General features: G+C 39.4%; 1 protein-coding gene across 3 annotated transcripts in view; it reads left to right on the forward strand.

The window, feature by feature from the left end:
- THSD4 (thrombospondin type 1 domain containing 4) overlaps window positions 1-22943 on the forward strand; it is a 233285-nt gene extending 210342 nt beyond the window's left edge. For all 3 annotated transcript variants that reach the window (XM_039723241.1, XM_039723242.1, XM_039723243.1), the window contains 7 exons: window positions 1242-1371; window positions 3081-3285; window positions 3573-3746; window positions 11796-11969; window positions 14121-14300; window positions 16189-16333; window positions 17175-22943. In XM_039723241.1, coding sequence (XP_039579175.1) covers window positions 1242-1371; window positions 3081-3285; window positions 3573-3746; window positions 11796-11969; window positions 14121-14300; window positions 16189-16333; window positions 17175-17317 — 1151 coding nt within the window. In that variant the 3' untranslated portion in view covers window positions 17318-22943. The remainder of the gene's footprint in view (window positions 1-1241; window positions 1372-3080; window positions 3286-3572; window positions 3747-11795; window positions 11970-14120; window positions 14301-16188; window positions 16334-17174) is intronic.
- The last annotated feature ends 4088 nt before the right edge of the window (window positions 22944-27031 follow it).

The raw sequence follows: 27031 nt of genomic DNA on the forward strand, positions 1-27031 counted from the left end.
CATTTAAGCACACTGTGCTTTTACTACAAGTCATGCAGGCAGAATCCATAATTGTGTCTGATTATTGGCTAGCAGCAATCAGTCTGTATCAACTACTGAGTGACTGAATTCCCATATTCAAGGTGAATTTCAGTATCTAAATCAGGTAATTTAGGGCGCAATTGCAGGAGCACATCAGGATAAATATATTCTTGCTTTCCATTATAGAAATCTTAGTTGTGTATGCTGTGGCTTTTTTCAACGTTGGCACATGGTTCTTGTTCTTTCTGCAGAGATCTGGTCACTCTTGGCATTGGTATTAATGAAATCTGAGTCAAAATGAAAATAGCAAAACTGTAGGATTTAAGAAAAATAATTAAAATAAAAAAATTCATTTCAGCCTCCTATTTACTCCATGAAATTTAGCAACAGAGCTGTCAGAAATAAGTGTCTCCTTTCCCATTATATGAAGAATGTGTGCATGTTCTGATTAAGTTAAATTCAAAAGAAACTGGATCTTGAGAGCTGGATCCTGAGACTGTTGAGACTGTATGAACATTTTTTGTGATCTTGCTGAGAGATGCCCCTGACTCTGATGGCCCTAAGGCATTTCAAGCCAAACTAGGTTATATAGGCTGACAAAGAAAGGAGTGGAAAAATCAGGAAAAAAAATCTGTACTATTTAAGGCTTTGTTTTCATTTTGCGTCATTCAGGACATTTTCTGCTTTTTTCTTTCCCCTATGTTTTCCGTTTTCTTCTACTTTATTTCTTCGTGCAGAAATATAGATGATGGAATTTAATTATTTTTTTAAGATCCACCAAAGTTAAATGACCTTAGGAAATTCCAAGTTACAAGAAAAGAAAATAAGTTATTTTTGTATTACCTAAAGAAAAGGGAGACTAAATTAACAGTTTTGATGAAAACCTGAGATTTCAAAGCATGTTTATAAAACTTTGGCTTAGAAAAAGACTGTTATCTTTCTTTTTACAAAGTGAAAATGCTTCCCATGAGAACTGCCACCATCTCTTGTCCTAGATTTGCATTTAAGATGACTGAACAAATAGATCTGCTGGAATTTGGACAGTGCAGAAACTGCTGCCGCATCCTGTCAGCTCCTACCTTTGGAAATTTTGGATAAAACCTTTGTCTGTATTTTCTGTTGTCAGGTTACGCTTTTCCTTTCTGCATCAATGTTGGATGCTGCTGTTAATGCTGCAGAGTGTTTTGCAATTCCTTACCTAATTGACTGTTTAATTTCAGGATCACAGTACCCAATTTTCCACTGCGTCAACAGAATCACTCACGAGGAGGTACCCGAGGGTTACTGTGACAGCAGCACCAAACCCATTCCAGAAGAGGAAGCCTGCAACCTCTTCCCATGCCCTGCTTTGTAAGATACTGTAACTTAACTGTAACTTTGTAAGATACTGTAACTTAAGTGAAATAAGCCAGTATCATTGAGATCTTGCACATCAAGGAGGCTATTCTAAATAGTAGTTTGACTTTCTAAATACAATGCACTTGTGTTGTAAATTGTAGTGGATTTTTTTCCATAATTGTTGGTGACCTTCTTCCCCTTCACAGAGGGCAATAGCATGCAGAGAAAAGGGAACCTGGAAATGAGTAGGTATAGCAGTTTCTCAAAATGTGTGTGATTGTTCAGGCAGACACTCTCTTTGTGGTCTCTGTGGGTGCACTTTTTTCCTGTGAGAGGCTTCTGCTATTCCTGTACAAAGAAGAGGCTCTGCAGGTTCTGTCACTCCACATGAGATCAGTGTGCTGTAGTGGCCATACTTCCATTATTTAAAGATGAGATAGTGCTCACAACAGCCCCCTTGTACATTCCCCTCTCTTCCCTGAACTGAGCAGTTCTTTGGCTCCAAGACTGGGTCCTGAGGTGGTGGTCATTGTTTCCAGCACTCTCAGGTGTGGTTTCCTTCTGAATCACACAAAGTCAGGAGACTGTGAATTGCCATTGGCTGAGCACTTGTTTGACACACTGAAAAAATAAAAATATAATAAAAAATTTTAAGAACAACCACAAGGACAGTTCATCCAAGGTGTATCCCAAGAAGAGAAAAGGGTTAAACCCAGTTGCCATTAGAGCAACTTCATTTTAGGTCAGTTTTCCATCTCTTTTGTGGTTAAACTCTTCAGTTCTCTTCTGAGCAGCAAGTGGTCGTTCCTTATCCCAGGGAAGTTTCTAATGGTGTAAGTGCCCTTGCAGGCTCAGAGATGTCTCTGGTGAGCAATTTCCCAGTGCATATTAGATACTCAGGAACTTCTGAAGTCATTTACCTGGAGATGGCTTCTCTCATCAAAAGCATTTTCCTCACCTTTTTCATTCTAACGACTCATAGTCATTCAGGATAATATCAAGAGTATAAACAAAGAAATGTAAATATTTAAATGCAGAGATTTTGCTTGCTGTCCAGAAGAGTTCTGAAATAAAATGTGTAAACAGTTCAGATACTTTCCTTTAGGTGTGTGCCTGTCTTCATGCTTGTGAAGAAAAAATTGAAAATGACATATTTATATAAAGGTGACTAAATAAATACAGTGAAATTTTGGATCGTTCTTTTGGAGAAGGATCTGTTTAGAGATTTTTTTCAGTCTCTAAAGTTAATTCTATTTGCTCATTGCTTATCATTTACTATTTCAGTTTTACTGATGAATGAATGCCTGGATGCATTTCATTATTTTTGTGTTGTTGTCTTTTTTAGAGCCTTTGCTGCCGAAAAATTTTATGCAGCACACTTTAAAACTTTTGGGAAGTGTCATCAGAGCAGTAATGTATATTATAGACAGATTCTTTTAAAAACCAAGCAACTGTTACAGGCTTAAGTAACGTTTGTAATACGTCTTGAGACCATGAATTGTGCAGTCTGTATCCATGCTCATAATTACCAGCCTCTGCAGGAAGCCCATGTAGACAAGTGTGTGATGCTGCCTCCTAAGGGATCGCTGCACACACAGAGACTGAAGTGGGATTTTATGGGATTCTGGACCAGCATAAGAATCATGTCATTCCAGTTCTGTGAAGATCAGTGATAGAGAATTCTTTGTGTAACAAATATATCTTTTTTTTTTTCACTTCAGCTGGGATATAGGAGAGTGGTCTGAGTGCAGCAAAACCTGCGGGCTGGGAATGCAGCACCGGCAGATCCTGTGCCGGCAGATCTACGCCAACCGCACGCTGACAGTGCAGCAGTACCGCTGCCAGCACCTGGAGAAGCCCGACACCACCAGCACCTGCCAGCTCAAGATCTGCAGCGAGTGGCAGATCAGGACAGAGTGGACCTCAGTAAGTAGGATCCATTCATTTGGGTAGAATACTTCAGAAAGAATAGAAATTTGCTTTCAGGTGTCACCAATCAAACATCGCTTTTGTTTAAAACAAAGTGGAATATTAAAAACCTTGGAAATAAGCAAATCTTAGTTCAATAAATCCCTGCTGCACTATGACCATTGGTTTCCTGACCAGAAAGATGTCTTAGCAGGAATGAATGAATGAACTGTATGGTCTCAGCTCCGTGGTAAAGCACTGCAATCCTTGCAAAAAGTCTTGATGCAACCTCCCTTTTGTCACAGTGTTCAGTGCCTTGTGGAGTGGGGCAGAGGACTCGAGATGTGAAGTGTGTCAGCAACCTTGGGGACGTTGTTGATGATGAGGAATGTAACATGAAGCTGCGGCCAAATGACATCGAGAACTGTGACATGGGCCCCTGTGCCAAGAGCTGGTTCCTTACAGAATGGAGTGACAGGGTAAGGCTTCTCAATATCTTTATCCTGCCAAACCTTCTAAAACAAGAGCATCAGAATTTTAAAAATACACATCTGTACAGCCATAAAAGGAGTAATCTTATTTTCCATGTTTATTCTTGGTCTTTTAACCAGGCAAAAGCAAACAAAAAAATAGTGATCCCAAGGGCTTCTTGAGTTTGTGTTAAGATACGAGCATAGAAAGAGCAAGCCTGTGCATACATGGCCAAATGTCCAGACTTAGAATTGGCTCTGAGTCTGAACTTTCCAAAATATTGAGTGTGCTGAGATTTATTATTCTTCTTGCTTAGTGCTGAGGCTCAAGATTGAAACTTTTAATAGTTTCCCCGCTGTTTTTGTAAGGGAGGTAGATTTGAGGCCTGATGTCTGGGTTTAAGTTCAGTCCATAAACCAATTATCTCATAGGTGTGAAAAGAGGAGATCAACTTCATAAACTCAGGCAGGCTTGATTCAGGCTCTTGTATTTTGTGAATGTGGATGTTGGGGTTAATTTTCTTCCAATGAGTCAGAAAGCAGTAAAACCAGTGGTGATTTAACTTGTTTCGTGATTGGGCTCAGAAATATTGTTCAGTGGTGGTATTTATATGCTTTCATTAAGAGGCTTACAAACATGGGCTAAGAAAAGCCTGATATTTTGGTCCCTCTTGTGGATGCTTGCATATCAATTTCATCTGTAGACACGTTCAGCCTTTAGTCTGTAAAATCCTGGTTGCATCTCCCTTTGCTTTGACAGACAAATAACATAATTTATCAGTGAAGCTGTAAGATTGCATTCATAACTTCATGATTTCATTGTTTAGATCACTTTGTGATAGTACCTCTGAAAGCCAGGAATGTCAGGCTCACAAGCTGTGCATTAGTTTGGGTACTCAGAAGATTTTGCACAAGGTTTAGATACTGAGATGGAGCAGGAACTTCACAAGTAGGGCAGGTACCTGATAGGTCCCAGAACTTTAAAAGGCTGATCAGACTCTTGTTACAAGGCCTGCAAAAATTTTCAGCCCTCAGACAACTCAAATAGATTTTATAAAGAAAAGAAAAATATAGACTACTAAATCCGTGACATTGTGACTTTATTTTGTGGTATATGCTCCTGCATAGTATGGACAGAATAATACCAGGAGAAGCAAAGGTATTGCTGCAAAGGGCAAAGATTTTGCTATAGGGAAATGGCAGTTGTATTTTTTTCTGCCTTTCTTTTTCTCATAGATCTGTTCTTTGTACAGTGCTGTTGAATCCATTATACCCTCAAACACATCATTTTGCCCAGCTGCTATCATCCAGTGCAGTTCCACCACATAAAGCACAGACATTGCAGTGACAACTCTAGCACCATCCTCTTGATTATTTTACACTGATATTTAGTCCTCTGTAGAATTAAAAGCAGCTTTTGAGCTGAAGGTTATAACTGTAGAATGTTATTATGCTTATTTATACATGTTAAATGAGACGTAGAAGTGAAGCAGGTAATGTGGAAAATGTTTGAGGTTTTTTTTTTTACCACAGACTTTTTAGGGCTGGAGAGTAAAGAATGGATTTTGTTACCTTCTTAGTTTATATAAGTGTACAGATTAATTTCTTCCAAATGCTTGCTACTGTAGTTGGCATTATTCACCATCACTTCTGCCAGGAGTGGGTTTGGAGTTTGATTCACAAAGAGGATGTAAGAAACAGCTTATTTCAGGAAAAAAGTAAATTTGAGGTGAAACATGCAGGATCTCCTAAGATTCACACATACCTCATAACTCGGGTGTTGAGACACTGAGGGGCAGGCAGTAAATACAGCAGCAGTGAACCTTTGCAAGGTCAGGCTGTTGGCCACTAGCTGTCTTCTTGTGCCTTGAAAGGGCTGCATCTTAGGAGTAAAAGTGTCTCTTTTTTTGTAGAGGAGTGTGGTTTCTGTTGAAAAACAAGAGAAGAATTCTGTCATGGAATAGAAATGGTCATTCCCAGGTGTATGGGCTTTGCATGTGTCATTTCCCAAACAATTCCTTAAAAAGTATTTTAAGCCAAGCCACACTTCAGCAATAAGCATAGATCAGCGATGGGCAGCCACAAATGGTTCAGATAAGCAGCCAAAAGTTCAAATGCTTTAAAAAAGCTTGTTCAAACCTCTTGAGTCTGCAAAACTGTGGTGGAAATCTCACAAGAACAGACCTTCTTTGTGAGATTTATTACATGCCTACTTCAAGTCCCAGCTGGAAATACCACAGAACAGTCTTTCCCATTGTATTTTGACATTTCAGCCATGCCTAGAAATAAGAGGTAAAAGAACTTATCATAACTTTTGGAACTTTGAAATGGTTGAGTTCAAACTTAGTTACAGCTGGAAGAGAAGGCCTTTTCTGAACCCACTTTGCAAACACTCCATGTGTACAGTTGCACATGCAGCAAGTAGAGATTTCCAGAAGCCTGTCAGAGATTGGTTAGGCACATACTTCCTCTTTCAGCAAGGGATAGATCAGACTTCCCTGTCTGGATTGATGGGATGCATGGGCCATTGCAATACAGCCTTGCTTAACTTGCAAAACATCAAGAAAAAAACACAGCAACATAAAAATGACCATTGTCTTTGCTGGCAGCAGATGTTCAATTTCAGGATTTGATATTTGTGCAGAATTTGACATGGGTATTCTTTAACACTGTTTTAAGAAAAGAACATGGTCTAATTTAGGAATGGTGAAAAGATTTTGTGTTTTCTTATTTTACTGAGACCATGCAAATTTTAATTGATGCAGAAATCACGCTACTTACCTGTATTACCATTAATAGTTTCTCTGGTTCTGAATTAGATTATTACATCATTAATTTTCCCTAAATGTGACTTCAGCAATATTACATATATGCATTAAAAAAATCTGTAGAGCATATACAAATTTGTGTGTAGGAGTTGTGTTTCCTTCCCAGGGGTGGCCTCTATGTTGCTTTACCCAGTAAATAACACTTGGCTGCCTTCTTGCCATGTTCTCCAGTCTTGCTTTCCCACAATGTATTTATGTATTTTATGGGCCACCTGTTTCGCCCCATGGCATTGACCTCCTTGGTGTTGGTTTCTGCACACACTGGATTTTTATATATGTAATTAAAAATCCCTTCATGTTCCTAAGACAATGCGGTTCTTGATTTGTGGTGTTTTGATAAACAGGTATCAGAGCCCATGGAGTGTGTGTTACACACACGAGGTGTGTGGCCACCATGTGTGCTCTGGAGGGGAAGGAGGGAAAGCAATTCGTTCTTGGGAAACAAACACTTGTTTTCTGAAAAGCATATACTCTTGTTCCTTGTATGGGAAGTAGGTCTAAACACCATCTATTGATACTCCCAGGCTCAGTCTTGAGAGAAGCAGAAATTTTTACCCACTTCAGTGGAAAAGATTACAGGTTAGAAGTCTGTAGTAGCAGAGTGAGACTGGTTGGTCTCACTTTGTCTGTGCCTGTCTTTGCATTTATTGCTCTATCTTGAGCATAAATAAGACAATTAACTTAAATTTCATGGCATTGACTTCTGTATGGTCTTTAACCTCCTTTGCCTATGGAGAGTCTGGACAAACTTTTGTGATATTTTTATGTGCATTTGTGGAAAGATTGCTTCCTGTCTCATAATTCTCTAAAGTTGTCATCCTGCATTAAAGCAGCAGAGTTCCACCAAACAGCATCCATTAATCAGTAGAGTAAATCTGGTGAACCTTACTGAACTTAGCAACAAAATGGGATTGATGGGAGCAGATGAGATTCTTGCAAACATTTCACATGACTGATTCTTTGACAGCTCTAATTGCTGGAAAGTTTATTTCTCCTATGGGTCAAGAGCGGGAAACTGCATTATCCTGATTTACAGCAATGGGAGACTCACCAATGTTTCCTTCCAACTAACTGGAGCATTTCCCTCCTGCATTTTTGTTTATTCCTCATTGCCATCTCCTCTGTTCATTTGTTTCTCATTTTATGTTTAGAGCCTACTTAGAAAAGAAGCCAAAATACAAACAATTCTTAGATGTTAATGAGATTCTGCGGCCAAAATAAAATCTTGGGAAGAAAGAAAAAATGCAGCACATCAGGGAACATAATCAAAACAAACCAAACACATGCTCTGGATTTCACTCTTCATTAAAAGGAGCAACAGCAATGCTTCTGTAATAATCTCCTGCAAGAGAATTGTAGTAAAAGGAGAACTTCATAAAAATCATTGCATTGTTCCTCTCAAATCTAAACATTGCCTAAAAAGTTCAAGTGTGGTTGACCAGTGAAATCTGGAACTACCAATGAATGTTGTAGCTTACACTCTTCTTCCACTGCTTTTTATTTAAATCTGGATACTTCACTTAAAATCTCCTGAATCTTGGGGAAAAAAAAAGAAAAATCACCATTAAGCTTGTGCAAGAGTTAGTTATTTTTTATTATCACTCTTTATTTGTTTTAGTATAAAATAAAAACAAGATAAAATACTCTTTTTCATTGCTTTCATGTGGGATTTATATGGAAATAGAAGGTTTGCATACTTTATGTATAAATATGTAACTCACTTCTGAGTGTATTATTGGAAAAAGAAAGGTTACATAATCTGTCTAAAATCCCTTCTGAAATGGATTTTCTCAGAGTAGGTCAAATAATGCTAAGGAGTTTTATAACTGTATTTGAAACAGATTTTTTTTTGCAGTAACATCAGGCAGATGACTATAAAAGTCTATACTATGTTGTGGGAGATAATTAAGGTGATGAAGGTTAAAAGTGTGGTAGACAGAAATCCTGCACAAATGGGGGTGTTTTACTCAAACTTGGTTGTTATTTAAAAATTTAATTTAGGCTAGCAGTGATGCTGAGGCCTGTGTGAAAGCTCTTGGGAGGCCCAGGGGAATTCCTGCTGCCGCTCTCCTGTGCTCTGCTGTCCCACTTGAGTGTAATGGGTAGGGCTGGCACGGTAGGGATGGGGAGCTGGCACTGCTGAAAGGGATTTTTTTAATCTACCCTTGTCTTGTATCTGTGACAAAAATTCAGGCTTCCACTTACAGTTTTCCGAGTTTGCAGGAACTTGCCTTATTTTCCTGGACTGCTGCTCAGTTGCTTTCTGACAAGTATCAGAGCCCTGAATGAGGGGTTTTATTTTTAGTTTTTAATGGGTATGGAAAGCTTCTGAAATTGAACTCATGAGGGAAGGACCTCAGGAAGAGGAAAAATGGCAGACTCCTTAAAACACAGACGGAGGTTTCTGAGGAATTTGTGCCAATTAAAACAAGACTGTGAAACAAAATATCTTTAATAATAGGACCAGAATAAAGTTGCAGCTTGTGAAAGTTCCTCATGTTTCACAATGTTAGGTTATGGCAGTTACTATGTATTAATGCAACAAATCAATGGCACCAAATTGAAAGTAATGGGTGTGTCAATTGTGAAAAACAAGGGGAAAAGATTTGTTATCCAACTCCCTACACCCTGCCTTGGACCTTAGAAGTCCATGATTTTCACAGAGAAGATTTTTTGCTGAAAAGGAGATAAAAACATGAAAAAACAAATGCATAATGTGAAACATTCAGGTTTGAGTTTGCTTTGTAAATCCTTAGAGGGTAGTTAATCTGTAGTAAAATCTTGCAGCAGAGAGTGGAACAACCCTATACCTTCCCATTTGGTATTTCCTCTGTTATTTGATATGCAAGCCTAGTTCATAACATAATCATTTAAAACATAAGACTAGGGAGATTTTCTGGATGACTTTACAGACTAAATTTGTTCCCAGCTCTCGTTTGAAAAGCAGAAAAGCAAACTAGATTGTCAAATGAAAATTAGTTATCAATAAGAAAAGTATTTGCAGAGCATATGCATAAGTTCTCTCTGCTTAATGTAACTGGGCATACTTGGAATGGGAACAGCCACAGAACTGATTTCTGTAGGTTTGAGTGGGAGCCACAGTGTGGGGCTCAGCTCACCTGTGAGTGGCCTGTGTGAAATGGGTGTAGTTTAGTTGCAGTTTATGAGAACAGGAAAATGTTCACTACTAGCACAATTTACATTATTCTTGTATTTTCAAGATTTTACCAGTTTACCTTGAAAAGGCCTCCTTAACCATGAAATTGGTTTGCTGAGGAGTTGAATCTATTTTACATATCTGCTTGAAGGTGGAAAATTTTGTTGTGCACCACCAACAAAAGAAAGGTTCATTATGTTACTTCTAGGCATAATTTAAGAGATGCTTAATTACTTCATCTTGCAGATGGAGGAAGAAACCTGAATTTCTAGTTTTTCCAAAATTGTACTTTGTTAGAAAAATTGCTTCTAAAGAGATGAATCACTTCTTTAGTTCTCTAGGTATTCCATTTCAGTAAAGCTTTGCTGTTCTATTTGAACATCTTGTGAAAGAAATCAACTTGCTGATAGGAAAAGTGGTTTTCTATTCTGTATCAGTGAAATAAGTGTAACATGACTACATGTTTCACACAAGTAACCAGTGTTCCTCCCTGCAAGTGAGTAAAGAGCAGTTTGCTACCAGTGGCATTTTCACTCACTGGGCTCTCTCAAGAGGATGAGTGGCTGTGTTGGTTGCTCTTGTTGTTAATAGTGGTGTTGTCATCGCTTCTGCTGTTTTGCAGCTGAACTATTGGAAGTGAACCCTGACACTGTTACCAAAGGCAGCTAAATCAAGTTAATGGTCAACTTTGGGTCTCATTACCAGTTTTTTCACTCATTCTTAGTCAATAAAATTTTAAAAATGTTCTAATGCAGAACTATATTCATTCACAAGGAATGTGGTGCTCACTGTGGAAGTAATACACAGTTTCTCCTAATTACATTGTACGTTAAAAATAAAATCTGAAATAGCCATCAAATGCATCTTTTTCTGTCATATATTACGTATTTATTTGTGGGTTTCTTTGCATGTGAAATATAATTGCTTTGTTTAAATTCCATTGTATCCATATCTTTGAGTGAGCTGCGCATAGGTTTTTCTTCTTTGTTAATGGTCTATACACAGAATGCTAAATGCATTTTAACAGAAAACAAAAGGGAAGATCAAGAAATAATTAAGCAACAAAGGAACAGTCAAACACAAGATTTTGTTTCCTGGGTATGTTTCTGTTTTTCAAATGTCAATAGTTTGATGCTGCTTGGGGCAGTGAAATGCCAGAGACTTTTTTGCTTCAGTAGATAAAAGAGCAAACTCTAAGGGCATAAATGGAATTTATCCAGTGATTTGTGTATTACAAATCTCTGAATAGGTGACATAAGAATCTGTATATCACTGTTTAGTAAGAGCTTTCAGAATTTAGCAGTGTAACTCTCAGAACAGTGAACATTAGTTATTGGAAAGTCATATCATTAAAAAGCAACATTGAATAGATATAGGCTTCTATGGCCACCTCTCCTAAAACTAATTTAAAACTTTCAGTTGAAACAGGCTGGGCAATAACTCGTGGTAGTTACAGTCATTTACTGAGGACTTAACCTGAATCTTTTGAAATGACCTGTCAAAATAATTTATATTTTTCTACATCACTGTGCTGTCACACTCTGACAGTTTGTTATATGGAAGAGTTCCAGGATGTGCTGTGCAGTCACTTTGCTCCCAGTGCCACAGCCCTCAGAGTGTTCCTGACCTTGTCCTTTCAGCCAGTGCAAGATCCACCTGGCTGACAGCCTGAATGTTTGGAGGAGAAACCTGGAGAGCAAAACAAAGGCTGAAATAGGACTGCTGTCTGAAAAGCCTTTTATTGAAATTACCCATTCTCAGAGCTACTAATTAGTGTGAAAAAAAGATGAATAAAATGAAAACTGGAAGAATTTATGGACAGGAAGAAGAAAGGAAAGGAACAAAGCTAACAAAAAGCTGTAAACCAAGAGATTTCTTTCTTAGATATCCTTTCATTTCTGACGGTCAAGACAGGTAGTACTTGTAGTATTTTTAGAAGTACGGAACTGTAATACAATTTGCTACAGCTGAATTACAAGTAAAAATCCTTGACTTTGCATGAATAACTAAACTTGCATGGCTGTCCCTTGTCAGTGAGGAGGGCTCGGGGTGACCGTGTCGTGTCTCTCGCAGTGCTCCGCGGAGTGCGGCGACGGGATCCGCACGCGCGCCGTGGTCTGCATGACCAACCACGTCAGCAGCTTGCCTCTGGAGGGCTGTGGCAACAACAGACCCTCGGAGACAACGCCCTGCAACAACGGGCCCTGCGCTGGCAAGGTGGAGTGGTTTGCTGGGGGCTGGACACAGGTAAGCCAGGCACAAATCTGACATTGCTGTTGCTTTTCTACTGGGGTTTTACTTTTAAATTTGTGTTTTGATGCAATGAAGGTGTGTGCCATAAGGTATTTCTTCATGTCTCTCGAGGAATTTTTGGTATTTTAGAGTACCTAAATACTCTAGATACCAAATATGTCTACTTGCTATCTAGAGTATTTCTCTGTAGAGTACTATTTGGTATTTTTCCCTGAATTTTACTGAGCTGATGTTCAGTACTTCTCAGCATCTGCTGAGTTATTTTACTTTGATGAAAAGAAAAAAATTGTTCTTCTCTATCTTTATTTTTTGCTTTTCACCTACTGGCCCAACATATTTATGAAAAGAATTGTGACAGAATTATGCTGAGCATGTTCAGGTAACCATTAAAGCAACGGATTTGCAATTCTTAAAGTAGAGCCTTTGTGATCATGCATACATGCAGGGAGATGCATACCTATGCATATGTATGCATATGACATTTTCAAAAGATAAACAAGGCAAAAAGCAATGCCTAAATCCAAAAGTTAGCTTTGGTATTGTTGTACTGAAAGCCATTCCAATAGACAAAAGAGCAAATTTTGGTTAGTGGCCTCTATACTGATGCTCTTTCCTCAAAGTAAATTTTTCCCACACCTAGTAGTCCTTGTTCCCAATGAATATTTTCTGTCAGGTACAAAGGCATTTCAGAAGCTGTTAACTCATGCCCAGGCATTTGTGTCCCTTTGTGTGGGCTCTGGCATTGCCTGGAGAGCCTTTGGGACTGCTGGTGCCAGCACTTGGTGGAGCTGTGCTGTTAACTCACTGCAGTGCAGATCCCACAGTCCTTCCAGGAGATAAGGAGCTGCAAGTTAAACTGCTACAGCTGAGGGGGAGATTACAGGGCTACTACTATGCTAATGCTTTCAAGTGCAAGTAATAACAACTGTGTATAAGAATATTTATAACAACAATAACAAATTCAGATTTAAAAAAATCTTTATCTGCAGTTCTAATATAACTGAAATCCAGGCCTTGTTACTCAGACTGCTCCAGACAGTGAACAGGGACTCTGTACCCATTTTTGCTGTGCTGGAAAGGTGTTCAGAGCATCCTGACTATTCTTTTAATTCACCTTTTTTATTTGCATGGAATTGAATTGTTTGATGCACACAATCAAAGACTTTACTCATCTGAAAGCTGTGTCTGACAACATCAATTCTACTGGCCAAGTCCTGGCTGGTTTATGTGGTTTTTAATAGCAAAATGAGAGCACTTGGTAGGGCAGAGCAGAAGGGAGCCCTGAGGGCTGGCCTTCCTCTGCCAGAGCTAAGGTGCGGTGTTCAGATGGTGCCTTTAGGAGGAATCATGGAAAGAGATGCTTTGTGTTAAAGAACATGCATCTACTGTACTTCCTGTAGAATTTATTCAGGTGCATTTATCTTAAGGTTCTTCATTCAGCTCAAGAGTTTTGTCGGAACTGGTAAAGGGATTGTAAATTCTACCAAAAATACAAAGAAAATCCCCAGTGTTAGGAACATTTTGTTGGTTTAGGCTGGAAAAAGCCTTCTGAAAATCGTAGTCCTTTATGCAACCTGGAAACCAATATGTTGCTGTAATCATCTTCTAAAAACCTTTTTACAAGTGCCAGAAACAGTATTGTGTGTGTACTTAACCTTTAAATGGGCAGTAGGAATCCAAGTGAGTCAAATTGGCTTTTCAGACCAACACTACATCACATAGATACTTGCAAGCATGAAAATAACACCCTGGCAGATCAAGGCATTTTCTAAAATCAGCACAGAATGTGAGGCTTTGTAAAGCTGCAAAACTGTGCTCTAACCTTATAACCCTCCAAAGTTCAGTCAGCACACAGGATCCTGCTTCAGCAAGAAACAGTAACACTGCTAATGGGGAAAGTGAGTTGTGCTTCTCTGTTCATTGGGAAAATAAATACCAGTTTCTTTTTGTAGCTACAGGTAAAACTACTCTTGGAGATTTTTCCAGAAGTACACTTAGAGTCATATATCTTCTCATGAAGATAATTAGAAATACTTTTTGAGTCCATGGTAGCATGTGATGTGGAGAAATGTTACTTTGTAAACAAGTTGAAGGACATGAGGAGAATAACAGATTTTCCCACTTTTTTTTTGTTCCCTGATACAGTGCTCTACTGAATGTGGTAGTGGAACTCAGCAGAGAGAAGTCATTTGTGTTAGGAAAACTGAAGGTAATTTTGATGTTTTGAACCCCTATGAATGTTCATATTTGGAAAAACCTCCCAGCCAGCAATCCTGCTACCTCAAACCATGTGGATCTAAGTGGTTTCATACAGAATGGAGCACAGTAAGTCTGTCATGATTTCCTGTATCTGTACTTGGTTTGACACATCTTTTTCTGTTTATATTGAAAGAGAACACTATTTGCATACAACCACCCATCATGAAATTGATTTAACTTTGCACAGGAATGATAATAAAAGGAAAGCATATTCTTTGCCTGGAGGAGCATAGAGAATTCAGGAAGTATCTTCACCAAAAAGAGACATTGCACACTTGTCTTTGTATCATTGATGTCTTCTTCATAGAATCTTCCTGTTTTAAAAAGTTGGTTTGGCCCTTACAGTGAGACAGTCTGGTGCACTTAGAAGTTCCTTTCAGATCTCTAGTTTCATTAAAATTAAGGACCATTTAATAAAGAATGAGGGATGTATCAATTTCTTAGAGTCAGTTTTACCATAATATTTTACTGTAAACTCTTCACTGTAATACTTAGAACTTCACTAACAGAAAATGTACAACTTCATGTATCTTCAGTTTCCCCTGGAAGTGGACCAGCTACACTCTCCACTGTGCCACAAAACACTTCAGTTTCATCTATCTTTCTATAATTTCCTGTATCTGACATAGTTTATTGGTTTTCTACCAAAAAAAAAGAAAACATTTTTGTCCTAAATGAAAATCAGGAAGTCCATTGTCATCTTAGAAGAGAGGACTCCGTATTGAATGCAGTCACTTGGAGCCTTTGTTGAGCTGTAGGTCAGATTGGCAATGGCAGCTCTGCAGTGTGGGTGCAGCTCAGAATGGTTTGTGTCAAGTGTGATGTGAGTCCTGGTTCCATTCTAAGTGCTTAAGATCTCTAGAGACCTGAAATCCTTATGGCTGGATGTGGAATAATCACAGTGTTCTGTACAGGCATGAAACAGGACTAACTCTAGAAAAACCTATGTTCTATTCCTATTGCACATGGCTGCCCTTTCAAATGCAGGTAAAAGTTGTACTTAAAGATGAAAAAACAGTTTAAAAATATAGCATTGAGACTACTTTGGTTAGTTTTTTTACAATATATGATTTTATGATCATGATAAGTTGTTTATGCAGTGTTAGGAAAAGAAATAATTATGCCAAAAAAGTCAGAAAGAAAACATTCTTACTAGTTTTGGGCTATTAAGGTTTTTAATTGTAAATGACCCAGGTTTAATTAAGTTTTTGAGCATTAGGTCAAACTGGACAGTGAGCCAAATCTCAAAGACCTCACTCAGGCAAAATCCTTGGCCAGTGGGGAGTTGCCTCAGTATGGGCAGAAATGTGTAATTATTGGCTTTAAAAGTACAATAACAAGCAAGTACAAAAGTCTCTGGCTTCATAACAGACCCTGAAGGAGCACAGAAATATTTCCTTTAGAAATTCAAAGAGACTTATAATGCTTAATAAAATCATTGTGCTGCAAGAAGTGAAAAATAATTGAGTGCTAGGAAAAAAAAAGGTGATTAAAATTATTCCTGCTTATATATAAACAGCAAAAGGGACAGTGGAGGGTAGGGCAGTCAAGTAATAAAGTGCAGTGCAGTTAAGTTCTTAAAGCAGGAAATGGGAACGCTATGGAAAGAGTAGATTTGGGAGATACATCTAAATGAGCAGAGAGCAACCAGACTAATTAAAGAAGCAGATGCTAATAAATTCAGAAAGGGAACTGTGCTAGCTTGATTTCAGTTGCACAGCATCCACTGTGTTTATTTGTCTGGTTGTTGCTCCTGTGGTCAAAAATGTTTGGGAATCTTGAAGAAAATTTTACCTGTATATGAAGGGCTTCCTAGGTAGAAAATAAAAACCAGTAGGGTGAAGATGATAAAAGGCTGCAGTGATACCTGGGTCTGGCATCAAGGTTCCCTTGTTATCTTTCTGTAATTACACATCTCCTATGGCCTTCATGAACTTCAGCTTAATTGTTTCAGTGTTCCAAGTCCTGTGAAGGAGGATTTCGGGTTCGGGAGGTGCGGTGTCTGTCGGATGACATGGCAGCCAGTTCTCAGTGTGATCCACAGCTCAAACCTGAAGAGAAGGAGCCATGTAATACACAGGATTGTGTCCCTGAAATAGGTAAGGCAGAGGAAACTTGTTTTAACTGTGGAACTCCATCTAGTGGAGAAGTTACTTTATAGTCTTGCAGAGGCTTTAATAGTATATTTTCTTCATTGAGTTCAGGGGTTTAGTTTTACACAAAATACAGCTCTTTTCTGTGATTTAAAAGTAGGTTTCCAATGAAAACGTTTTCCTTGTAATGTGTAAGAAACTGGCTTATTCCTGAAGTTGCTGAGAATGTGAGATATCTGCTTCTGTGAAAATGGTAAATACAGAGTGTTTTTCTGCAGCCTCCTTGCATTCTCCAAGGTTTCTCTTGGAAGAGTATTTAAAACAAACAAACAAAAAGGATCATTATATACTGTACTTGGAAACAGGTTATATATGAACCAACAAAATTAAACTAAGGTATTAAGAGCAATGAAGCTATTTCCTTTTGTATATAGTAAATACAAGGATGCACCTAATTTGCGTTGGAATTAGTAATTCATCTCATCAGATTTGATTTTTATAGTAATGAGAATGGATAGAAATAGAAAGATGCCAGAATTTAAAGACAGTTTTAACTCTGAATGGTCTCCAACAACTTTCAGTTGAGAATATATTATTCAATATATTTTAAGATAGCAACATTAAAAAGCTGGGGAAATGGGGATAGCTACATTTCTCCCATGCTTTATGTATCTTTATATGAAATAGTAAATAATCTGATTATTTGCTTAGATAACCTGTTTTAACCTGACAATGAATGTTCAAATACAGATCCAAGGAGTTTTGCATGCTAAAAGAAAGAGAACTGACGATTTGTTGCTCTAGTACTGTTTTCTTTAGTTTCTTCTCTCTTCCTTTCTCTCCACAGATGAGAACTGCAAGGACAAATACTACAACTGCAACGTGGTGGTCCAGGCGCGGCTCTGCGTGTACACCTACTACAAGACAGCGTGCTGTGCCTCGTGCAGCCGCGTGGCCAGCAGGCAGGCCGGCTTCCTGGGCCGCAGATAACACAGCCTGCTGCTCACAGCGCCGGCGGCACGCCGAGCTTGGGCAGCGCTGCTTTCCCCGCAGCACTCGTGGCTTCCTAGAGATGGGGTTTATATTGCATCGAGACTTTGGTTAAATCTCACAGCCTTTCAGTTACAGTTATTGTGAAGTTATCTCTTTTAGGATGTTTGTTGTAAAATCATGATTTTTTTTTTTTAAAAGCGTTCATTTTTAATGATACTATTATTTGCACCTGCTCATCAGATACTTATTTAAGGAACATACTGGCCTTAAGATTGTGAAATTAATGAAAACTAAAATCAATTGCAGGCAATTACTGGAGAGAATTGACCAGTATGGATGCAGCTGCTCCATTATTTTGTGAGTGCTTACTTGGTGTTTTGGACTTTGCCTTAAGTTAGAGGAGTAAATCAATGAAACATGTATGAGAAAAATGACTTCCCAAAAAACCAGACCCTTGAAAAGCATTTATCATCAGTTTTCTAGCGCTCTAACATATATTTTTAACTACTTCAGTCCATTCATAATAAATCAGAGTCACTGTTAAGGTCTTGCAATTGTCCTTTCAAGTGATGTCTTGTCCTTAGGCAGCAAATATATACACACTTGACTGCCAGAAGGTGCCTTTATATTTAATTCATAAACTCGTGAAGATACACTTTTATAATTTTGTATGGATTTTAAAATATGTTCCCTACCAGAGTGACACTAGTGTCTAGCTTTTTAAGTCTTTAACAGCTGCAGCTGTCAGTGAGACAGGTTAACCAGAAAGGGGAAGAGCCTTTGCTGGTATAAAAAGTGATTGTTTCCATTGGTGAGGTCTCTTTTCTGTAGGGGACTTATTTCAGAACTGGGATCTTGCCTAATTCTTCTCTCTGCACTATTGTTTAACAACTGCCAAACCAAAGTACTTTGTTCAGACCTAGTCTGGATATGTCACCAGTTTCTGAAACAACCACCAAAGGAGAGAGGCCTGTGTGCCTTAGAGCAGTCTGTTACTCCTGGTACCAGGCAGCAGTATGAGTCTGGTAGCTGAGCATCTGTACAACGGGGATCTCAGCTATTGGCATTCTTCAGGTCTTCATCAGTTATTACAACATACTTGTCTTTTTTTGCTCAGTGTTCCATTGCTCACATCTATTCATACCACTCATTTCCTGTTACTTAAGAATGGCTGCAGACTTAGAGCTGAATTTAAGTGGTGATTTTTCATTTCTGCAATTACTGTACTAAACCTTGAGACTTGCTAAAGGCAAATAGTATACTATGCAGTGCAGATGAGGTTTTGCATTATCTGCTTGTTCTCTAGCCTTTATCTGAGAGGTCTTTCAAATGTGTAAATAAGGCTGAGGGGAAAAAAATAAGCACCTCTGCTTATTCAGCTGTTTATTACAGCATATTGCTTGTAAATTAGTGGTGCCCATCTATGCATCTGTTCCTAAAGTGCCTGATGTCTGACTTGCAAAGCAGCTGGAATAATCTGTGTTCAGTCAATCCCAGAGGTGTGGTTAAGCTACCCTGCCACTGATGCAGAGCCATGTTTGAGCCTCATTGTGTGTCCTTTTCTTCTTGCTGCTTTGGTGGGGAGGAACGCTGGGAGGCGAAGGTTGCTGGGTGTGAAAGCAGTCACATCAGTTAATGCCACAGGAAGGTGGAATTCCTGTGGTCTAAAAGATGCCTTGCATTGAGATTAAATTCTGAATGTTTTGATTAGGTCACTCTCAAAAAATATATTTTGGACATGATGAACTACTACTGTTTGACTACATGGAATGAAGAAGTGTTTCCCCTAAAATGTGGAGGTACTCTTTGTATGTACAACTATAAATTGTTGTATGTCAGCCAAAAATGTCATTGGCTGTTTCTGTACACTTTGACTTTTTTACTGTAAATAATAGACATAAAGTTGTTAGAAACAGAAACTCTAATTAGGAAACTTCAAATTCATGAATCTTTCACAATTCTCCTGTTTCCTTGTATTACAAAGAGTTATCCACAAAGATAACTTACAGATTTGTTATCTTATTATGTTCCTTAGATTCTTGACCAAAGAATGATATGGATAAAGTGCAGTGTAATCAGCTCTGAAATCCAGTACTTCTGAATACAGATTTTCATCTGTGTATCTCATTGCAGCAAATCTTGACATACATTATAAAAATTTTGCTGTTATCTCTTTCATTCCAAGGAAGAGTTTCCTGTCAGCTTGAGGGAAATACCTGTTCCATAACAAGGCTTCCTGGAAACCCCAAGGCAAATGAGATGCAGAAGGAATCTGGTTTGCAGTCATAGAGCAAATTCTTCTTACACATGCTTTGGCTGTGAGACCATCAGTGACTCAGCACACAGATAGATCCCCCTATTTTATAAAATCTGTTATTTTGCTCTGGAATATATGGCCATTAGCTTATCTTACAAAGACGATCATTTTGTAGGCTCTGTTAAGCTGCCACTAATGTAAATAGTGTTTGTGACAGCTGTCAAGGAATAGATACATACACATAGCAGTATAACCCTGTATTACATTTAAAGTGTGCAGCTTTGTGAATTGAATGTAGAGAGCTATGGTTATACAAATTGTGCTTTATTTTTAAGTAAAGAGACATTTTTCAGATGTACCAGATAAAACAAACTGGTTTTACCTAATTAAATATCTGATTATAAGTAAATATTAATGGAAAGAAAAGTACCAGAACCTAATGATTTATCATCTCTTCTCATGTGTCAGCATTATTAAAATAGTTGTTCCTGCAAAATGAACTAATGAGCCCTTTTCATCAGCACTTTGATGTACTAATATTGTCTGCACAAGTGCTGTGCTAAGATTTCACCATCTCACAAAGCATGATTTTGAAATTGTGCCTATAGCAAGTGTTTGTTCTAATAGAGCAGTGCCCCAACTTAAGATGATGCCTGCAGGGAATTTGACTTTATTTTCTGTAAGTCAAAGGTGGCCTTAATGAATGTAGTAGACATAGAGCAGATGTGAAACCAGTATAAGTAAGAAATTATGCACACTTGCAAATATCAATTGCATATATCAATTATGCACACTTCTGATTTTTAATGTTTTAATTTCTTTTACTGACAATTTAACATCAGTCCAAAACATGCAGAATAGTGGAAAAAAATGCTTCCTTGCCTTGAAGGTGCCTTATGCAATCCAGGAAGACCAGAGTAAGTTAGATATTTTATTGAAAGAGTCCAGCTGCTTATGGGGTAAAATCTGATACAACTTCCATGTCTTACACACATGCAGCTGGCCAAAATCAGCTTCATCAGAGCAGGCCCTGTGTCTCAAAGCACTTTCCATTTGGGATGGAGGATTCCTGGTGCAGTTGTTTATCAACTTACCAAGGGTTTGTCAGGGTTTACTAGCTCCTGTGCAATGTCATCTTCAAGCATGTGTAGGTAGGATTCCTTGTGTACACCGAAAGCACACCAATTTGGGAGACTGAATTCATGGAGTGCTCCCTTCGTCTCCCAGAAGATGATGTGAAAGCGTGAGGGTTGCTCCTGTGGGAATGACCCCGTGGATGTGTCTGCCTTGGCCAGAGTGAGACAATCAGTGTTTGCTTTGGTGTCTGTGACCTTCAGCCCCAGGCTCTGAACAGGGAAGGGCTGGCTGGGAGCAGGGCAGTGCTGGGGAGTGCAGCTGGGTGTGCTGCAGGAACGCCTCAGAATCCCTGCACAGGGACCTGCTGCCTTCCTCATCTCACACATAAATGCCCTGCTTTTTCCCAGTACTTCAGCAAATCAAGGACTTTGTGTGTGAATAAAGCAGTGTCTAATGTTACTGCCAGATCCCAGTGTTATGGCAGTGGGGTGCAGTCTTGTATCAGTCATAGTCTGTAGTCCTGGACAGTGCCAGTGGCCATCACTGAGGAGGAAGGAGGGAGGTGCTCAAACAGCCTGTGGCTCATGTAGGGCTCATACAGGAGGCTTGGCCTCCTCTCTTTGTAACATGTACCACTGTAAGTAGTGAAATGTGCCTTTTAGGGCTTTGTTTTTCCCCGTCCTCATCCTGACCTATCTCCCTTTTACACCAACACCAATGCTTCTCCTCTCCTTATCTCACTTTCATCCCTTTGTCCTTTGAATGACAAATTTTGCCAGAATTACTGAAAATCCTGAACTGGCCTTTGGTGTATAAGAATCTGTGTTAGAAATATGCCCAGCTATGAAGAGAGCTGTATTTTTGCCAGCCCCTGGACTTTTGTGTCTGTGCATGTCCATGCTGGCTAGAGTGAGATGCACAGTAGTAAAGGACAAGCTGAATTAATTCCTGTGCAGTGAACCTGTGGTTGCACAGCTGTAGAAGTCTGTGGTGGTCCTGTATTCTCATATGTAACATCTATTGCACAGAAATAGTTATGGTCCTCACAAAGGAAAAGTTGTGTGTTTACCTGGTTTTCTTGAGACTGGGTGTCTCTGACTTCTTAGGAGCTGTTCTTTGTATTGGGCAGATAATTCATGTGCATGCCTGGAATTGGAACAAAAACCATGAAATTTTGAACATGAAAGTAAACTTTATTTATTGCTATATTTACTGCATGTTTGTGGGAGATTATATTAGGTATTGTTTAGAAAACAGAGTAAAATAATTACTTTTATATCAGAAATGAAAAATCATCCACTAGACGTTTTCAATATATTTTAAAGCAAATTTGTAATCATTATGATGTTTCACTGTGGGGAAAATTTCATTTAAGAGAATTCATAGCAGACCTGAATTTGGTTCTTTACTTCTCACTTTTTAATAACCAGAAGTTCAGAGGAGCAAGAGTCCCCAGTTTTCTATATCCCCATGTACTGTGATTGGATAGAGATAAGTACCAACACACCTGGAGAGGAGGGGAGCTTAATTCTGATGGATCATTGGCCTTTCAGCACATCATTGCTGCTGACCTGTTTTTCCACACTGTGTTTGGATCTCTTGAGACCAGTGGCAGGGTTGGGTACATGCGAGCTTGTGAAGTCCCATCGTAGTCACTCAGGATCTACAGGGAGGATCAGGAAGGACCGGAGACAAAAGAAACCCTAACTTTTTTAATATGTATAAAATTGTCTATTTGACCCTCATAATTGATTTTGGCAGAAGGATATACTTTATTATAACTTATTTTGTTGTTATTTGTAAATACAAGATGTCTATGGGAAATATGTAATTCTGAGCTGTGTCTATGGAACAAGCCACTGCACCAAAATATTTCAAATATTTAGAATAGGCAGATTTTTTTATTAAAAGGGACCTAATATGTATTTATTTACATATACCATTCAAATTTTGTCCAGCTTTTTCATTATACTAACCCATGTTTTTAGGGAATTTTATAGCACAGGTATACATATATATTTTTGTATATATGTCATACTGTAAATCCATAATACAATTTTCTAAACTTTCTGATTAGCCAGTTCCTTGAGTGAATTAAAGGGGGAGAGCATAAGCAAGTTGCTTTCTGACTCGTTCAGGAATATATATCCGTGGCAATGTACCTGAACCAGAACTGTACAGCATCCTTTTCATATTGTATACATTTTCTCTTTGATGAAAAAATGTTAACTATTTTTGTTTATGACTAATTTATTTTTTATTATTGTGGAAAATAAAGTAACTCAAGATGAATTTATGGGACATGTTTGGGGGTTTTTGGTTGATCTGCGCTTGAGTTCTGTGAGAATTTCTTCTCCTTTGGTCTCTGCGGCTGCCGCGCCTGCGCAGTTCGCGCGGGGCGCCGGGGGGCAGCCGTGCGCGCACGGCCGCCAGGGGGCGCCTTGCGGCCCGCCCGCCGCGCTCTGAGGGGACGGAGCTGACCGCGCCTGGGCCGGCAGCGTGCTGTCCCCGCTGTGTCTCACGGTGTCCCCGCCCTGCCCTCGCTGTGTCGTCACGATGTATCAGCACCTCGCTGTGTCTCACGGTGTCCCCGCCGTGTCCTCGCTGTACCCTCACGATGTCCCCTCGTTCGGTGAACGCAGGGCTGACCCGGGCCGCGTTCCGCGGCTCACGGGCAGCGCGTGTGGGGAACCAGCGGCCGTGTCCCGCTCTGGGGACACAGAGGTTTTAAGTGTTTAATAGCCGGTGAGGGGGGAAAAGGGGGGTTGCTTGGGTAATGTTGGTTAGTTTTTTATTTGTTTTGGTTTTTAAAGTAGAACTTGAGGTATTAAGCTATAAAACTACAAAATTATACAATAATAAATGCCTTGCTCTTCCTCTAGCCCTTCTTTATGTTTAAAATAAAACTTCAGTGTAAAATTAGGAGCCCTGTAGCAGGTGCAGTACTTCCCTGTGGTGATTTGTCCGAGCCCTCAAGCCTGAGGATCCTGAGGATTCCATGTCACCGAATGATGCTGGTTTCAGGGTCCCTGCTTTCTGTGCCTGCAAAGAGTGGATTTCTAAGGTAAATACAGAGGCTGTAGGCAAAGTTACAAGAGTTCTGTACAGCCCTGCACTGAGCAGTTGTAGTTGTTGAGTGCAAATGCTCGTCTTTAATGCCTGTCTCCATACCCTATTTCCATGTTAAGCTTTAATTTGTTGGTTCAGAATACTCTTACACAAACCATTTTACATAGTTATTGCTAGCCACAGTCTTTGGAAATGGAAACTATTGCAGAGATTTTATTGATGAGGTAAAATTCAAATAATTGCTCTTAAATGAACCCAAAACTTGATTTTGGTTCTCCTCTGACGCAAGTTCCAATGAGGAACAAATATAAAAAAGGCAGTGCTGGCATCCTGTCCTGTTTTCATAGGTAGGCTGACCTGATCATTGATTAAGAATTAGCTGCTGCCTTCAATCTGGGTGGCTTTGGTGGGGATTTTTGAGGTATATAAACAGAGTGAATGTAGTATAACACGTGTCCACAGAAAAGTGTGAAGCTCCTGGCAGCCCAGGTAAGGTTGGAAGGCATCCAGAGAGACCATCTACTTCAGCCTCTCTACTCATAGCAGTGTCACCTACCGCAAATTGCCCAGATCTGTGTCCAGCCAGGTTTTCAGTGTCATCCAAAGGATGGAATTTCCTGGTTGTCGTTCACTTTGTGCCCTGTTTGTAGCCATGTCACTGCACACCCCTGAGAAGTGCCTGGTTCCACTGTCTCTGTTCCTTCCCATCAGGGCTTCAGAAAGCTGAAGAGAAGTGCTCCATAGTTTCTTTCTCTGAGCTATGAAGACTGTTCATGCTGGAATGTTGTGTTGTCTTCAGCCAGGTGACTTCTACAGTTGAAATGCCTGAGAAGATTTGAGGTCCAATCTTGGGATCCAAAGCAGAGATTTTAGTACTGAGTTGAAGCAATTATTGAGCGGACAAAAGGAAATGAATGCATATAAATGTCTGGCACAGCTTTGGGCACAGTAGATAATTTCTGTTATATTTCCTTTGTTACTCTGGGCTGTTTTATTTTGTTTGCTCTCTCTTACTCATTTTTGCTTGGGGTATTTTGAAGGAAAAGTGAATATTTGAAGAAGAAAGACTCCATCTTTCAAAGGAGGAAAAATCCAATAGGGTAGATCAGAAAGCAAAAGTAAATTTGCTCTAATATTAAAATAACTTTCATACTTCATTCCTACTTATTTATTGTATAATTTTGAGTAAGGCATAGGAAGGTACATATTTAAAGTGCACATAATATGAAATTAATGTAATGCACCTGTACTGAAATTGGAATTATTAGGACATATACACACAAATGAATCAAATAAGCATACCAGTAATTGTGAAGAAAATCACATTGTGTGCTTTCAATGTAATTGGTGTCCAGCAACTGCAAAACCGTGAGTTCAGTGCGCACCGAGCGTGTCGGGGTTTGGCCCCGGCCGAGCTGAGCCCAGCGCAGCCGCTCGCTCAGCGCCTGGCGCTGCTGTGGGGCGGAGCCAGAAGAGCGAAACTGGCAAACCTCAGGGGCTGAGATAAAGACACTAAAGTAGGTGAAGCAAAAGCCACGTGCACAGGCAAAGCAAGGAATTCATTCACCCCTTCCTACAGGCGGGGGGGTGTTCAGCCATCCCCAGGGCTGTGTCCTCTGCCAGCTTCTTGTGCCCCCCCAGCCTCCTCGCTGGCAGGGTCGTGTGAGGAGCAGAAAAGGCCTTGGCTCTGCTTAGCACTGCTTAACAGTGATGGAAACATCGCTGTGTCATCCACACTGTTTCCAGCACAAATCCAAGACATGTTCCCATACTAGCTACTGTGGAGGAAATTAACACTATCCCAGCCACAGCAGCACAAATGGCTATTTGCAGCACAGGCAATCTTCCTGCAGAGTGGCAGATCAGCTGTAATCTGAACATTTTATTAAGGAACTGTAGCTTTGTGAACTCTTGTGATAAATAAATTAAAATAATGTATTTTTCAGCATTCCAATTTGGTTTTCTTGGTATTTATATTAAAAAAGAAAATAGTCATTCCAGTCTTTAGTGAGTGATCCTGTGCAATTGTGTGGATTATAACTACTTCAGTCCTGGTACCTCTGATTCCAGCTGGTGCATCTTAAGTCAGATGACTGAAATACCAATGATAGCAGTGGTATATTAACCTTTTGGGATAGGGAACTGTCTTAATTTTTAATTATTTTTGTTTTATATTAAGGCATACGAGCAAGAGTCAGCCCTCATTGAGAGGTAGCTGCTGTTGTCTGTATTGCCCAGACTTTGCAACAGTGAACCCATGCAGACAGTTCCTACTTCCCAGTTCAAGTTGCCAGCTGGCTTTTGCATTGTCACCCATCCCTGTGGTGTGAGGCTGAAGGAAATCACAGGGTTTGCCAAGGAGAAACAACTGATTTGGAATTGTGTTGTTGCAGAACTTTGGGAAGATACCCTTCCTTACTCTGGAAAACAGAACCATGAATCTGATGGTTGGAGAGTAAATAAGAAAATTCCACTGAAACAAAGAGATCTACTCCAGGCTGCTATACCTGGTGTTTACAGGCAGCCTGTGCTAAATTTAAAAAAATAAAGCATTTCCATGTTTTGAATGGATCTATTTTTACCTGCAAGAGAATATCAAGACTGAATTAAAAGTGTGTTGTCCTGGGAAATACAATAAACTTGTTTTCTCTCCCTTAGATGAAAACTAGCTGTTGCTTCAAATTTGCCTAAGCATCAGAAGGGATGGACCTTCTGACTTAGAGCAAAATAGAAGAGACATGCCAGTGGAAGAAAATGTCACTGGAGCTGAAGGTACTACTTTGGAGTAAGTCTAAGGTATCCTCTGTTGTTTTTTCTTCAGGATTGGTCACTTTATTGTATCTCCAGAACTCTGAAGTTTTGTGAGCTCCAGCCTTCACTGCCCTTAGCTGCTGCTGCTGGTCTCAGGAACACATTGGCAAAGCTGCTGCTAGTCCTAATTCAGTCAGGGGGTGTCAGACTGCAGAAGGTATTTCAGAAGGCCTACTTAGTTAAAATAAAATAACAGATAACAGAAAAAGTAGCATCTTACTGTTTCTCCAAGAAGCATTTAGCATGCTACTCCTAGTATGAGCTAATTGGGTTTTTCAAGAACTTCAGAAGCTCTATTTCCAGCAGTACTATGTTCTCTTTGGAAAAGATTTCCTGCTGTTTGGAAAAGCCACTCTTTAATTTGTTTTTTGGAATGAATGCTTCCTGGCTGTTTACCATTCAGGGCTAACTTTTCTTGGAAATGGTTGCTATTGCCCTAGAATGGGAGAGTATTCTATGGATGCAGAATTAAGAAATATCCAGAATGTGGCCTGCTC

Source organism: Passer montanus, unplaced genomic scaffold (genome assembly GCF_014805655.1).
Source record: "Passer montanus isolate IOZ18808 unplaced genomic scaffold, ASM1480565v1 scaffold5, whole genome shotgun sequence".
NCBI lineage: Eukaryota > Metazoa > Chordata > Aves > Passeriformes > Passeridae > Passer > Passer montanus.